Source organism: Haliotis rufescens, unplaced genomic scaffold (genome assembly GCF_023055435.1).
Source record: "Haliotis rufescens isolate VD_foot unplaced genomic scaffold, xgHalRufe1.0.p SCAF_15, whole genome shotgun sequence".
NCBI classification, from domain to species: Eukaryota; Metazoa; Mollusca; class Gastropoda; order Lepetellida; family Haliotidae; genus Haliotis; species Haliotis rufescens.
Window position 1 is genome coordinate 21,184,431 of NW_025963835.1, and position 17,596 is coordinate 21,202,026.

General features: G+C 44.7%; 1 protein-coding gene across 1 annotated transcript in view; it reads left to right on the forward strand.

Moving 5' to 3' along the window:
- LOC124135244 (equilibrative nucleobase transporter 1-like) overlaps positions 1 to 17,596 on the forward strand; it is a 72,337-nt gene that overhangs the window by 46,512 nt on the left and 8,229 nt on the right. Inside the window, exons 6-8 of the mRNA XM_048395848.1 lie at positions 12,998 to 13,093; positions 13,218 to 13,407; positions 16,157 to 16,280. Coding sequence (XP_048251805.1) covers positions 12,998 to 13,093; positions 13,218 to 13,407; positions 16,157 to 16,280 — 410 coding nt within the window. The remainder of the gene's footprint in view (positions 1 to 12,997; positions 13,094 to 13,217; positions 13,408 to 16,156; positions 16,281 to 17,596) is intronic.

A 17,596-nucleotide genomic window follows, 5' to 3' on the forward strand; every position in this document is an offset into this window, starting at 1 on the left:
GTCCGAAATCTGGTTTGAAAGATTGAAGCTTCAAATTTCAACGCCGCTTCCAACTTCTCACTTCCGTACAACGTTTCGGAAAGATGGAAGGCTCGAAAAATCAACTAAGTATCTCACTTCTCACTTTCGTTAACATGTTTTAGGAGATAAAAACCGCAAACGCTCGATATTTCTGGCAGTTTCAAACTTCATACTTTATAAAAGTACGGAGGCGTTTGTTTAGTTTGTTTACTGTCGTCTTTTTAGAAAGAGAACGATGAGGCTTCAGTCTTTCAAAACAGTAGGATTTGTTTGTTTGTTGTTTAACGCCGCACTCAGCAATATTCCAGCTGTATAACGGCGGTCTGTAAATAATCGAGTCTGGATCAGACAATCCAGTGATTGATATCATGAGCATCGATCTGCGCAATTGAGATACGATAACATGCACCCACCAAGTCAGCGAGCCTGACCACCTGATCCCGTTAGTCGGCTGAAGCGGTGTAGAGCTTTCAAATTTCCATCTTTCACAAATAAAGTTTGAAATATGAATTGTCAAGTGTTAAAATAAAATCTCATTCATAAATTCCACGTCGAAAAAGGTATTCCCATCTTTCACAAACCTAAGGCTACACAAAATTTAAATGTTTCCCAGACTTATTCTTTTCACAACTGAGAGAGAGGTAGGGCTTTAATTTTATTTTTTATCAAGAAAATACAACGAGAAAGGCCCACTCTATATTTGTATGTCATTAAACCAAACTTTATTAAACATGTTTTCACACTGTCACTGTGTTTTAATTGTCACTGGTAGAACTATTAAAGCATGTCAGCTACTCTCTTCTGTTGTGTACGGAGGTGATCATAATTTATCATCCAAAACTGGCTCCCACGGGAGATATCGCTTGGGTGAGATCAAGCGATATCTACACTGTAGATATCGTTGCAATGAAATTGCATCACAATGCTTTGCAGACCATTGTGACGTCATTGGTTACCATAACGTCACAATCAAATGACATCAGTAATGGCTCTGCTTCTGAAGCTGTAAGCAGTACTTTTTACACTTAAGACACTGCATATTACTGTCTACAAACTGAAAACGTTGGAAGAATAATGTTGGATGATAAATGTAATCTCACCCTCGTGTCTTTTAATATCACATATATCAACATTCGTTGATAAAAGTGGAAAAAATCCTCGGCAAGCCTCGCAGTTTCCCCACTTGTGCTGATATATGTACCATCAAAAGACACTCGGGTGAGATTCTTTATATAATAATATAATAATACTATATAATCATTAAAATTATATCTGCGTTGATCAATATTTCACCATATGTCAGTCAGCCCACGGCAACTGAAGAGCAGCAATATCTACAACTGATTTGTGCCCACCAAGATTACAGGATTGTAGAAACATAGTAAAGACATTATAAAGTGCTTCCAATTTATCTTCATCCGTAAACAGAATGTTGCTGGGTGTAGCTAATTTAGGCGTACTTCGCTTGGAATTGTAACAAAGATGTCGTCGACTATATCTAGAACGCTGTACTGAGACGGCATGTCTGGTCATTCGCCAATGTCTGCGTCCAATTCTGTATATGATATAACATCAAAGAACTTGTTCCAAGTAATATTTTCGTCCATTGACGAATGATATTTGTTCCATCAGTACTCTTCACTGACACTAGAAGCGCCATGTCATGCACGTGTATTCATAGCCCCAAACACTGACTTCAACAACCTATTGATAGTTTTAGATAATGCACCAAGACATAACACGCAGTGCGTAGAGCGCGACGAACACTCGTTTATCCGTTAACTAGAAATGTAGCACTGGTGGACAGATGACAGATAGTCGATATGACGCAGGAAGTTGGGAAATATGCTTATAAAATCGCAATATAAACGTCTGGTGCACATGATTAAAAATGATGCGTCCATGCCACAGAAACATGTCAATTTTTTAGCCTAACCATTGCAAGTTGTCCTGAAATGTGCGCATTAATGAGGTCAGTGATTTGTCAGTCGGACAGTGACAAAAGTCAATATATTACAACTGAAACTAGTGTCGGTAGTCCTTGGAACCTACAACGGTAGTCACATGACCGGGACATATAATCGAAATACCGTTGGTATTTATGGTGCAATGCGGAAAGACGCGAGGAAAAAAATCTTTTTATCATATAATGGGGGCGGTCGGGTAGCCTAGTGGTTAAAGCGTTCGATCGCCACGCCGAAAACCCGGGTTCGATTCTTGACATGGGTGCAGTGTGTGAAGCCCATTTCTGGTGTCCCACGCCGTGATATTGCTGGAATATTGCTAAAAGCGGCGTAAAACCAAACTCACTCACTCACACTCAGATTTAAAATCGCCAAGCGTATGGTCGTTGGTCTGCCAGCACACTCACAGTACATATCCGAGAGATCTGAGTCAATCTTTACATGATAATGAAAGTAAGCTCCCAGTTTCTGAGCTTCGGAAGAACATTCAGTTTCAGTAAGTCTTTACGAAGTGGCAAACACCATTTCTGTAGAGTTGACGAGCTAATTGTGTCGACACCTTAAATGGATAACGGGCCACGGGTGGCCCAGTCGTCTAAGGTGTCGCAATTCGTTGTGCAGAGTTGCGTCCCTTGGGCACACCAGAAGTCTATGATTGTGGGTTCGAATCCCGGTTCGCCGCGAGCATGATTCTACGTTTGTCAGCACCATACCGTGGTCGTGGGTTTCGCCAAAATGGTAAACGTCTAAGACCTACATCACTTCGGGCTTTTCTTCAGCACTAAGCTCACTAAGTAAATATAATATCGATTGTATTTCGAATGACGTTGTATGATAATGAGTAAGTGATTATGGTTTTACGCCGCTTTTAGCAATATTCCAGCAATATCACGGCGTGGGACACCAGAAATGGGCTTCACACACTGCACCCATGTCAAGAATCGAACCCGGGTTTTCGGCGTGGCGAGCGAACGCTTTAACCACTAGGCTACCCGACCGCCCCCATTATATGATAAAAAGATTTTTTTCCTCGCGTCTTTCCGCATTGCACCATAAATACCAACGGTATTTCGATAATATGTCCCGGTCATGTGACTACCGTTGTAGGTTCCAAGGACTACCGACACTAGTTTCAGTTGTAATATATTGACTTTTGTCACTGTCCGGGGACACCAGAAATGGGCTTCACACATTGTATCCATGTCGGGAATCGAACCCGGGTCTTCGGCGTGACGAGCGAACGCTTTAACCACTAGGCTACCCGACCGCCCCTTTTAAATCTGAGAATATCATCCCGCGATCACATTTTCGTGGGATCCGTGAAGATCCGGGGTAGAATAGGTCTTCAGCAACCCATGCGTGCCGTAAAAGGCGACTAACGGGATCGGATGGTCAGGCTCGCTGACTTGGTTGATGCATGTCATCGATCCCAATTGCGTAGATCGATGCTCATGATATCAATCACTCGTTTGTCTGGTCCAGACTCGATTATTTACGGACCGCCGTCATATAGCTGGAATATTGCTGAGTGCGGCGTTAAAGAACAAATACACAAAACATTTTTTTTCGTTTTACTTCTTACGAGCGCAGACCGCCTCCGTGGTGTAGAGGTAGAGCGTCCGCCCGGACAGCGGAAGGTCCGGGGTTCGATCCCCGGCCGCGTCATACCAAAAGACGTTAAAAGATGGTACTTGTTGTTACCCTGTCTGGCGCTCGGCATTAAGGGGCTAGAACAAGGACTGGTCGGCTCGGAGTCAGTTTTCTGTGTCTGAGTTGGGTATTCATGTTAAACTGCGGCATGGTATCTCAGTGAGCTAGCACTATAAATCGGCATCAGTCCGGACTAGTACAAGCAGCCACACACACACACACGTGCATGCACGTTGCTATATAAGTGAAATAATCTTGGACGCGACGTTAAAACCAATTTCACCTCACCTCACCTTACGAGCGCAACTCTGCACTGCACCGACCTTTTAGACCACTAGATCAAACTTAGCAATGTATTGAAATCACTCGCACAGACATATTCTGTAAAATGAAAACGTAAAACTTCATGAGCATTATTTGCGTGTATTTAGAATTGTATCCATCTCCCTGTTAACCAAAGTAATGTGATAAGGTAAAACTAAACCTATGGTCCAGCGTCATAAAAATATTTAATATAGTGCAAAATATAGAAATGTAAGGTATCAAACATCAAAGGATGCCCCATCAAACACGATCATCACAGACGATGAAGAATCCTCACGTTATCAGTTAACCCAAGCAAGGATTATGTTTCTGTTTCTGATTTCTGAATATCATTTGAAAATCAATCTACACTGTTTTTAAAAAATGCTTTTGTATTTAAGTGTGGACTGCACAGAGTGGGCGAAATTGCTGTGTGCCCTTCAGCAAGTTTGCTGTGAGAGGAGAACGTATTTATGTTTACAGCTTGTATACCCAGTGGTATTGTACTCGGTTCATTTACACGTGACTTGACTGACAAACTGTCCTTCTATAGCCAAACACTGATATTGCCAGATCATATTGCTATGAAAGGATATATATACCTGGGCGGGATAAACCTGGGCGGGATATACATGGGCGGGATATACATGGGCGGAATACCCTGGGCGGGATATACATGGGCGGGATATACATGGGCGGGATTTACATGAGCGGGATATGCATGGGCGGGATATACATGGGCGGGATATACATGGGTGGGATATACATGGGTGGGATATACATGAGCGGGATATGCATGGGCGGGATATACATGGGCGGGATATACATGAGCGGGATATGCATGGGCGGAATACCCTGGGCGGGATTTACATGAGCGGGATATACATGAGCGGGATATACATAGGCGGGATATACATAGGCGGGATTTACATGGGCGGGATATACATGGGCGGGATATACATGAGCGGGATATACATAGGCGGGATATACATGGGTGGGATATACATGAGCGGGATATGCATGGGCGGGATATACATGGGCGGGATATACATGGGTGGGATATACATGGGTGGGATATACATGAGCGGGATATGCATGGGCGGGATATACATGGGCGGGATATACATGAGCGGGATATGCATGGGCGGGATATACATGGGCGGGATATACATGGGTGGGATATACATGAGCGGGATATGCATGGGCGGGATATACATGGGCGGGATATACATGAGCGGGATATGCATGGGCGAGATATACATGGGCGGGATATACATGGGCGGGATAAACATGAGCGGGATATGCATGGGCGGGATATACATGGGCGGGATATACATGGGTGGGATATACATGAGCGGGATATGCATGGGCGGAATACCCTGGGCGGGATTTACATGGGCGGGTTATACATGAGCGGGATATGCATGGGCGGGATATACATGGGCGGGATTTACATGGGCGGGATATACATGAGCGGGATATACATGGGCGGGATATACCTGGGTGGGATATACATGAGCGGGATATGCATGGGCGGGATATACATGGGCGGGATATACATGAGCGGGATATGCATGGGCGGGATATACATGGGCGGGATATACATGAGCGGGATATTCATTGGCGGGATATGCATGGGCGGGATATACATGGGTGGGATATACAAGAGCGGGATATACACGGGCGGGATATACATGGGCGGGATATACATGGGCGGGATATACATGGGCGGGATATACATGGGCGGGATATACATGGGCGGGATATACAAAAACAGGATATACCTGGGCGGGATATACATGGGCGGGATATACATGAGCGGGATATGCATGGGCGGGATATACATGGGCGGGATATACATGGGATGGGCGGGATATACATGGGCGGGATATACACGGGCGGGATATACAAGAGCGGGATATTCATTGGCGGGATAAACATGGGCGGGATATACATGGGTGGGATATACATGGGCGGGATATACACGGGCGGGATATACCTGGGCGGGATATACAAGAGCGGGATATTCATTGGCGGGATATACATGGGCGGTATACACCTGGGCGGGATATACAAAAACAGGATATACCTGGGCGGGATATACATGGGCGGGATATACATGAGCGGGATATGCATGAGCGGGATACTCTGGGCGGGAAATACATGGGCGGGATATACATGGGCGGGATATACATGGGCGGGATACTCTGGGCGGGATATGCATGGGCGGGATATACATGAGCGGGATATTCATTGGCGGGATACCCTGACCGGGATATGCATGGGCGGGATATACCTGGACGGGATATACATGGGCGGGATATGCATGGGCGAGATATGCATGGGCGGGATATACCTGGACGGGATATACATAGGCAGGATATGCATGGGCGAGATATGCATGGGCGGGATATACCTGGGCGGGATATACATAGGCAGGATATTCATGGGCGAGATATGCATGGGCGGGATATACCTGGGCGGGATACCCTGGGCGGGATATACATGACCGGGATATTCATGGGCGGGATATACATGACCGGGATATACATGGGCGGGATATACATAGGCGGGATATACCTGGGCGGGATATACATAGGCAGGATATGCATGGGCGAGATAGGCATGGGCGGGATATACCTGGGCGGGATACCCTGGGCGGGATATACATGAGCGGGATATGCATGGGCGGGATATACATGGGCGGGATATACATGACCGGGATATACATGGGCGGGATATACATGAGCGGGATATACATGACCGGGATATACATGGGCGGGATATACATAGGCGGGATATACATGGGCGGGATATACATAGGCGGGATATACCTGGACGGGATATACATAGGCAGGATATGCATGGGCGAGATATGCATGGGCGGGATATACCTGGGCGGGATATACATAGGCAGGATATTCATGGGCGAGATATGCATGGGCGGGATATACCTGGGCGGGATACTCTGGGCGGGAAATACATGGGCGGGATATACATGGGCGGGATATACATGGGCGGGATACTCTGGGCGGGATATGCATGGGCGGGATATACATGAGCGGGATATTCATTGGCGGGATACCCTGACCGGGATATGCATGGGCGGGATATACCTGGACGGGATATACATGGGCGGGATATGCATGGGCGAGATATGCATGGGCGGGATATACCTGGACGGGATATACATAGGCAGGATATGCATGGGCGAGATATGCATGGGCGGGATATACCTGGGCGGGATATACATAGGCAGGATATTCATGGGCGAGATATGCATGGGCGGGATATACCTGGGCGGGATACCCTGGGCGGGATATACATGACCGGGATATTCATGGGCGGGATATACATGACCGGGATATACATGGGCGGGATATACATAGGCGGGATATACCTGGGCGGGATATACATAGGCAGGATATGCATGGGCGAGATAGGCATGGGCGGGATATACCTGGGCGGGATACCCTGGGCGGGATATACATGAGCGGGATATGCATGGGCGGGATATACATGGGCGGGATATACATGACCGGGATATACATGGGCGGGATATACATGAGCGGGATATACATGACCGGGATATACATGGGCGGGATATACATAGGCGGGATATACATGGGCGGGATATACATAGGCGGGATATACATAGGCGGGATATACATAGGCGGGATATACATAGGCGGGATATGCATGGGCGGGATATACATAGGCGGGATATACATAGGCGGGATATACATAGGCGGGATATACATGGGCGGGATATACATAGGCGGGATAAACATGGGCGGGATAGACGTTGGTGCAGCTATCCAGCTATGTTAGTTTATGTTCCGCGAGAAGAGAAACTAACATAGACGGTACACCAACCCATGTCACCAAAGGAACCGGTGGACAACATATTTATGTTCCCGCCTCTACATATAGGTATCTCTTATAAATGCATGCTTTGGGCTTAATCGGTATGAACCCACAGTTCGGCATTTGTCCACTTCGTCCATTTGAAATCGAGGGCAGTCGGGTTGCCTAGTGGGTAAAGCGTTCGTCACGTTGAAGATCCGGATTCGATTCCCGACATGGGTACAATGTGTGAAGCCCATTTCTGGTGTTCCCCCGCCGTGATATTGCTGGAATATTGCTAAAAGCGGCGTAAAACCATACTCACTCACTTATTCCTTTCAAATCGTTTTGACATGAGCGGAATGTTGGTGGTACGATCCCCGGTCGTGTTATAGCAAACGTTACAAGATGGTACTTGTTGGTATCCTGCCTGGTGCTCGGCATTACAGGGGTAAAACAAGGCTTGGTCGGCTCGGAGTCAGTACACTGTGTATACAGTAGGGAGAGTAGCGTATCCGTGTGAAACCGCGGCATGGTATCACAGTGGGATAGCACTATAAAGCCGGCATTGGTCCGAACTAGCATTACACACGCACACGCACACGCACGCACGCACGCACGCACGCACGCACGCACGCACGCACGCACGCACGCACGCGCACGCACGCCCGTCTCTATTTAAATGCAATAACCTTGAACACGACGTTTAAACCCCATTTTACCCCACCTCTTCACATAAAACATTTCAAATGTTTAGGTTTGCAACTGATACTTTGTACGTAGACGTGGGATTAATCATCTGGCAGTTAAATTTAAGGGGAAAGAAGATGTCTTTCAAGAACGAATAGATAGACTGAGTATGACACCATTCTGCTCAAAATATGAATTTTTCTAATAATTAAGGACAATTGTCTCATATTTAGTTAGATATCCAATAAACATGATTGGAAACTTGATGTGAGATACTGTTTTGGAGAGATATATACACAAACATAAATGTCAGGTGTCGGTGTTGATCAAACCTATGAATAGTTTGCCAGAGGGGAACGTTGTATAATTATTGGATCTGTTCGTGTTGATTCCAGACTGTTTAAATAGGTGCCCTGTAACCTGAGCGTGTTCCTTTGTGGGTTGCGTCATCGTAACTCGATGGCGTTGGACGATGCTCAGACTATCAGTCACTGGTTTGTCTGGTGCAAACCCGCAAATATCTTATACTAACATGCAGACTAGAACAGGCGAAAACGCACGCACGCACAATCATACATAATTGAGTGAGTGAGTTGGGTTTAACGCCGCTTTTAACAATATTCCAGTTATATCACGGCGTGTCAGCTTAATGTGGGAGGAAAGCCCGAAGTGATGCAGGTCTCAGACGTTTACCACTTCGGTGAAACCCACGAGCACGGGTATGGTGCTGACAAACCTAGAAACATAATCGGGGCGAACCGGGATTCGAACCCACAATCATAGGTTTCTGGCGTGCCCAAGGGACGCAACTCTGCACAGCGAATCGCGGCGCCTTAGATGACTGGGCCACCCGTGCCCCCCAATCATACATAAGAACACATCCCCACACACTACAAACATACTCATACAAACACGATTTTACACACGCACGCACGCACGCACACAAACACACACGCAAGCAAGCAAACACACGCCCGCTTGCATGCAGGCATACACTCCTATGCATACGTCATACATGTATACGAAGTTGTCCTTTGTCTCATCCAGACACAATTATCGTATTCTCTGCGAAAACATCGGATGTATTTTCAAAATAACCCATATTGGTGTTATATTGAATCAAAATATTATCATCTTGGAAAGTATCTTGTGGCCATTGCGAGAGACTCGACAGGGAGTGTGTCTATCATTTCCACCCGAAGGTGCTTGTAAAGCTCCACCGCACCGCCCTCCTCCGTTGCAGTGTCCTAATCGGTCCTCTAACCATTGTAATCTTTAGCTGCGTAACTCCATGCAGCAACGCCTACTGTTTCGCAGCCACTTCGAGTGCGGAGCCCGCGGCTGTTGCGACATCAAAGTTTAACAAAGCTATTTTGACGCAAGATCAGTAACAGTAATTGTAGCTTGCAGACACACCACCCTGCACATATATCTCAGTGTTTTGAGTCATACAACCCTGTGGCTAAACCAACCATTGTTGCTTCACTCGTGTGATGGCATAGTGGTAATTGACGCCATGCTACACGTTAGTATTTCGTGTCGCCCGCGCTTGGCGTATAAATTCGCCGACAGCTGAGAGTGTTAAGAGTTCTTCCATGTCAGTGCTCAGGAATGCTCATAATTAAGATCGGATATTTCCTTGTCCGTGAATAGTGTCTCGGTATTGAACACGAATCAACTAATACACCTATACAGTAAACTACGGTTATAACGAATTCAAAGGTACCACTAATTTTATTCGTTATAACCATAGTTCGTTATACGCATTTATCATCCAAAACTGGCCCCCACAGGAGATATCGCCTGGGTGAGATCAAACGATATCTACACTGTAGATATCGCTGCAATTAAATGCATCACAATGCTTTGCAGACCATTGTGACGTCATTGTTACCATGACGTCACAATCAGATGACATCACTAATAGCTCTGCTACTGAAGCTGTAAGCATTACTTTTTACACTTAAGACACTACTCACTACTGTCTACAAACTGAAAAATATATCAACACTCGTTGATAAAAGTAAATGTCAGGGACCAACAAAACATATCCGTCAGTTTCTTATAAGCGTGTTCGTTATAAACGTAGATTACTGTATGCAAATATGCATATGGGCGGTGGGGTAGGTAGCCTAGTGGTTAAAGCGTTCGCTCGTCACGCCGAAGGCCCGGGTTCGATTCCCCACATAGGTACAATGTGTGAAGCCCATTTCTGGTGCCCCCCGCCGTGATATTGCTGGAATATTGCAAAAAGCGGCGGAAAACAATACTCAATCACTCAGATATGTATATTGTTTATTATCGGTATTATCCGCAGGTCATATTTTCCTCTAACCGCGTGTACAGGTGCGTGTTTTTGTTTGTTTCAAAATGACAAAGTGTCATATCTGTGAAATGTTTCTTCAAATTGCATGAAATAATCTGCCGGGGGAAAAGAAAGTATCAACCCATGTTTGACTGTGGCCTGAAATGAAACAAACACGGAGTTGATGTATTGGATACGGGCATTCTAGTTGTGTTTTGGAACTTAAGTTTGCAGCGTTCCGGCGACTTATATTTGTTATAACCTACTGATAACGTTTGCATTTCTTGGGTATACTTTTTTTTACCCGACAGTTAAAAATTAAGTGAGTGAGTGTTTAGCGCCGTTTTGAACAGTATTGCAGTTATTTCACACCGTGTCAGGTTGCCCACGTGCATGACTGTGATGCTGACAAACCAAAAAGCATAATCTGGGCGAATCAAGGATTCGCAACCACGATCATAGAACGAATCTGGGATTCGAACCCACATTTCTAGGATTCTTACACTCTTGGGGGCATGTGTATCGCACACAGTGGAAAGGTTGTACAGTTCCTTTTATGCAAATAAAAGCGACAAGATCCTTTCAAAAGGCACACGAAATCAGCCGAATGAAAGTGGTGGTACGGCAAGGTGAGCATGTGTCACCTGTATATCACGTTGTATTTGGATGACTGTTTCTAGCTTTGTTTGTTTGGCTTTATACTTTCGAATATTAGGGAAAAGGCTTCATTTAATTATATTCTGGTTACAGTTTAATTGCGAATCATATGTTGATCTTTTGAAATATAGATTTTCAGTGGATAAGTGGATAAAAGTGTATTGTACTTTTTACTTTTTTGACTTAATCTGGCAACGTTATGTGTAAATAAATATGCTTTTTCACATTATACAGCGGAAAAACTAAACAACAAAGTCTCAAAATGGTTTGTGTGTACAACTACCGTCTGACAGGATCCTGTAAATATTCATTGTCATTTGAAAGTTCATTGTCATTGATCTTGGGAATGTTGTTTGTTTGTTGTTTAACGCCGCAATATTCTAGCTGTATAACGGCGAATGTAAATTATCGAGACCAGATAATCCAGTGACTGACATCATGAGCATCTGCTAATAACTTTCTTCGGAATATGGTTGCCTTGGCGACCAATGTGTATCAGGGCCTTCATATATCTATACATCTCTAAATATAAAACGTCAACGCCAGAGAATTATCAGTCTTGGGTATCTGCCGAAACAGTTGGTTCAATTTTACGAATTGATTAGGGGGGCACGGGTGGCCCAGTCGTCTAAGGCGCCGCAATTCGCTGTGGTGAGTTGCGTCCCTTGGGCAAGCCAGAAACCTATGATTGTGGGTTCGAATCCCGGTTCGCCCCAAATATGTTTCTAAGTTTGTCAGCACCGTACCCGTGCTCGTGGGTTTCACCGAAGTGGTAAACGTCTCAGACCTTCATCACTTCGGGTTTGCCTCCCACATTAAGCTGACACGCCGCGATATGACTGGAATACTGTTAAAAGCGCCGTTAAACCCAACTCGCTCACTCGCTACGAATTGATTACTGAAAATCAGTGATGACAGCAGGTGTTAGAGAAAAGGGTAAGCATGTCCTACTCTACCGGTAGCCGCTCTATGAATGGACCATTAAATGCCAGCGTAGACACCGGTGCTCACGGAACGGCACATAAGGCAATCCACTTGAAACTGAATTGTACGACTTCGCAATCGGTCTGCACGTGAAATCCCCGTTTGGTCAAAGATCGGGGGGTAAACTGTGTGACCTTAGCGAACCTATAGCAAGACTGTCGTTAGTCTGTGTTGAAAATAATAGTTCGTACCGTTGTACCACCACATTCACTTTGTGAAACGGGGCCCGGATGTATTGTGTGTCATCAAACTATGTCATCTATTTGTATAAATGTCATGCGAAGATATCTTCCCTTTCAGACGGGGGCACGATTCGATTTGCAGAGTTGCGTCCCTTGGGCACGCCAGAAACGTATGATTGTGGGTTCGAATCCCGGTTCGCCCCAATTATGTTTCTAGGTTTGTCAGCACCATACCCGTGCTCGTGGGTTTCACCGAAGTGGTAAACGTCTGAGACCTGCATCACTTCGGGCTTTCCACCCACATTAAGCTGACACGCCGTGATATAACTGGAATGCTGTTAAAAGCGGCGTTAAACCCAACTCACTCACTCACTGACTCACTCACTCCCTTTCAGACTATGAACAGCTCTACGGCAGTGTGCAAATATTCGCCGTGGTTCTCTCCCCTGTTGCTGGCTTGTGGATAGACAAATACAGGAGAAGAGAGTTAGGTACGTTTTTTTACATTTTTGGGTTCGTGTGTCATTAGCAGTAAAATAGTTCATCAGAAAAATTATAAATTTTTATGCGCATCATCATCCTTATCATGTACTCACAGACTGGTTTATTCCACAGGAGTTCCTGCTGGTACGCAACAAATGCAGAATATACTTCCGGTTATGTTTACTACGTCAGCACTTTCTGTGTTTGAACTGGTGGCGTCCATGGTAACGGATCAACTAGCAGCCCGCATAGCCTCGTTTTTCTTCAACCTCCTCCACCGCGTGTTCCTCCTCACAACCACGTGTGCTTTCCTCATGCATGTGTAAGTTATTTTTTCATTTTTTTTCTTTGTTTGTTGTTAAACGCCGAACTACAGCTATTTCAGCTATATGACGGCGGTTTGTAAATAATCGAGTCTTGAACAGACAATCCAGTGATTGACATCATGAGCATCGATCGACGACATTGATCTACCAAGTCAGCGAAATTGACCACTTGATCCCGTTTGTTACCCCTCACGACTTGTTTATTGCATGTGGTTTCGTGATACCGTATTCGACGTAATAAGCGCCCACATCGATATTTGCTAATATATTGGCTAGTGAACAATCCCAATTAGCACCCCTTTAACGTACACAAGACTTATTTATTCGCGTATAATACGTGTGTTGTATGCATCCTTAATCATGGGAAATTAAATCCTGGAAAAATATATCTGTCATATATAAACATTTCAGACTGTCAGCATAAACATCGAAATTTACGATCTTTCAACTCTGTTCGTTTTTCACCAAAATAATATTCTTATAAGAGCCCCCTATTTCTAATTTTGAGAGCGCCCTGGGCGCTTATTATGTCGAATACGGTATTAACAGCATGAAGCTTCAATGCAAGAAGTTAACCACATTATCCATCGAAAAGGATTCCATTTGGCATATAGGGCCAAATAGCTGTGGAAATTATATGAATGGACCTTTGAAGTCAGTGATGACACCAGGTGTTCGCGAAAGGGGGGAGCACGTCCTTTATGCCATTCACAGTGTGCATAAAGTTGCATGAAACCCATGACACTGTTTGTAAACAATAAATCACCGATTTATTTACATGACCTAGTGATCACCAATTTAAGTGAGTGAGTATGTTTTTTACGCCGCTTTTAGCAATATACCAGCAATATCACTGCGGAGGACATCAGAAAGGGGCTTCACACATTGTACGAATGTTGGGAATCGAACCCGGGTCTTGAGCGTGGCGAGCGAGCGTTTTAACTACTAGGCTACCCGATCGCCCCTGATCATCAATTTAAACAAACCAATGATATCACAGATACTGACCTAGTTTCTGAACAATACAGTTGTGGACGCTGCCAATAGCATTCGTCACTACTCGCCCCTTTCCGTAACCTGCAAGAAGACTCGTCCCCCTGTCGATGAATGTTATGTGCGAAAATACGACAAACCAATGAGAATGCGCGTATGATTTCAATTTCTTCGTCAAAGAATCCCTCAGAAATAATTTTCGATTTTACATCTGTCTTGCATCTAAAAATATATCCAAGACACAATTAAATGTGTTCAAGCATACTGTATAAATCCGCATGTCCAGATGTGCTTTAAATTGCATCTGAAATATATATAATATACGGGGAAATATATGTGAACCATTACGCAACAAGTTGACAATTGTTTTAGGTATGCCCGTTTGCGCTAAGACGGAACCCGGTCGCAAAAATGGCCACGAGAGGGGCACGAGTCGCTATTCGGCTTGTCCCGGAATAACACGAGTTGGTCACAAATGTGCCAATAGGTGACAGGACTGGGCATGTGATGACATCAGCCTGGCTCCCTGGGTGTGCTGCGCTGGCGCTACACAGCGCCAGCGCAGCACACCCAGGGAACCAGGCTTGTGATGACATCTCCTGTTGCGTCGTTGGTTGTCACTGACGACATTCACTTGCTTCCTACTGCACCCTGCCCCTGGATCCGTGTAAACCTATGCCGTGTTTTCGAGACTGACTTTTTCGATAAGGATTTGTCCTTAAGTCGAACAGATTAGTTATTTTAAAACTGGCATAATATTTGTCTTCTTTTCAAGCGCTGCAAAATGCACGTTTTCTTCTCATGTTGAAAAACACATTTTCATTGCTTAAAGAAATGAACTCGGAGCTTTAGAATACCATTGATTTTAATCATCAAAATTACAACATAATTGAATCTGAAGCCTAACACCTGCTTCAATGAATACTGAAATCAATTTTAATTACTTTGCTTCTAAATTTAGCTGTTTCTATTCGAAAGCTTTTTATTAAAAAATGAACCAATTTCCAAAGCACTCTGCAAAGAGCATCTGATTTCTTGCTCGGTGGTTTTGGGGACAGATGCAGTGTACTGGGAGGTCATCAGTTCACGTGAAGACAGATGAGGGCTGGCTTCTGTTTGATAATACTCAGTCTGGAAACCAATCTGCTTGGCAAAAACATGTTTTGGTACATTTCTTTGGGCTATGTTTATCTGCTATTTGTGAGATTAGAAATTAGCGAAATGAGAAATGAAAAGTTCAATATGCGAGGACTGGATAAGTTCAGTATTCAATAGATACGGCCAACGTTTGTTCGGTCAAAGCGGTGATGAATATTCTTTGGGCAAGTAACTTGAATATCTCGAATCAATACGAGACGTCTGTTTTCCTGCGTTTTGGATTCTAGGAATCAACGTAACTGTAAGTCTATGAAAAGCGGGCTTGATTCCATACATTTAGCTCCCTGTGAACATCCGGGGTAGAATAGGTCTTCAGCAACCCATGCTATACTTGTCGTAAGAGGCGACTAACGGGATCGGGTGGTCAGGCTCGCTGACTTGGTTGAAGCATGTCATCGATCCCAATTGCGTGGATCGATGCTCATGATATCAATCACTGGATTGTCTGGTCCAGATTCGGTTATTTACAGACCACCGTCATATAGTTGGAATGTTGCTGAATGCGGCGTAAAACAACAAACCAACCATAAATTTAGTATTTTTATTCACGTAGAACTTTGGACTGACTTGCTGTTTCTGCATCTGGAATTTCAGGCACTTTCCCCAGCAACATTTCGGCAAACTGTTTGGTGTGATGACGGCGGTATCGTCAATAATCGGAGCCTTCCAGTTTCCCATGAGGAACTTCCTCATTAAAAAATACACAGACACACTGCAGGTAAGGTGGTAGCTTGGCCTTGTTGTATAGACATATTGCAGGTAAGGTGGTAGCTTGGCCTTGTTGTATAGACACACTGCAGGTAAGGTGGTAGCTTGGCCTTGTTGTATAGACATATTGCAGGTAAGGTGGTAGCTTGGCCTTGTTGTATAGACATATTGCAGGTAAGGTGGTAGCTTGGCCTTGTTGTATAGACATATTGCAGGTAAGGTGGTAGCTTGGCCTTGTTGTATAGACATATTGCAGGTAAGGTGGTAGTTTGGCCTTGTTGTATAGACATATTGCAGGTAAGGCTGTAGCTTGGCCTTGTTGTATGGACATATTGCAGGTAAGGTGGTAGCTTGGCCTTGTTGTATAGACATATTGCAGGTAAGGTGGTAGCTTGGCCTTGTTGTATGGACATATTGCAGGTAAGGTGGTAGCTTGGCCTTGTTGTATGGACATATTGCAGGTAAGGTGGTAGCTTGGCCTTGTTGTATAGACATATTGCAGGTAAGGCTGTAGCTTGGCCTTGTTGTATGGACATATTGCAGGTAAGGTGGTAGCTTGGCCTTGTTGTATAGACATATTGCAGGTAAGGTGGTAGCTTGGCCTTGTTGTATAGACATATTGCAGGTAAGGCTGTAGCTTGGCCTTGTTGTATGGACATATTGCAGGTAAGGTGGTAGCTTGGCCTTGTTGTATAGACATATTGCAGGTAAGGCTGTAGCTTGGCCTTGTTGTATGGACATATTGCAGGTAAGGTGGAAGCTTGGCCTTGTTGTATAGACATATTGCAGGTAAGGTGGTAGCTTGGCCTTGTTGTATAGACATATTGCAGGTAAGGCTGTAGCTTGGCCTTGTTGTATGGACATATTGCAGGTAAGGTGGTAGCTTGGCCTTGTTGTATAGACATATTGCAGGTAAGGCTGTAGCTTGGCCTTGTTGTATGGACATATTGCAGGTAAGGTGGTAGCTTGGCCTTGTTGTATAGACATATTGCAGGTAAGGTGGTAGCTTGGCCTTGTTGTATAGACATATTGCAGGTAAGGTGGTAGCTTGGCCTTGTTGTATAGACATATTGCAGGTAGGGCTGTAGCTTGGCCTTGTTGTATAGACATATTGCAGGTAAGGCTGTAGCTTGGCCTTGTTGTATGGAGATATTGCAGGTAAGGTGGTAGCTTGGCCTTGTTGTATAGACATATTGCAAGTAAGGTGGTAGCTTGGCCTTGTTGTATAGACATATTGCAGGTAAGGTGGTAGCTTGGCCTTGTTGTATAGACATATTGCAGGTAAGGTGGTAGCTTGGCCTTGTTGTATGGACATATTGCAGGTAA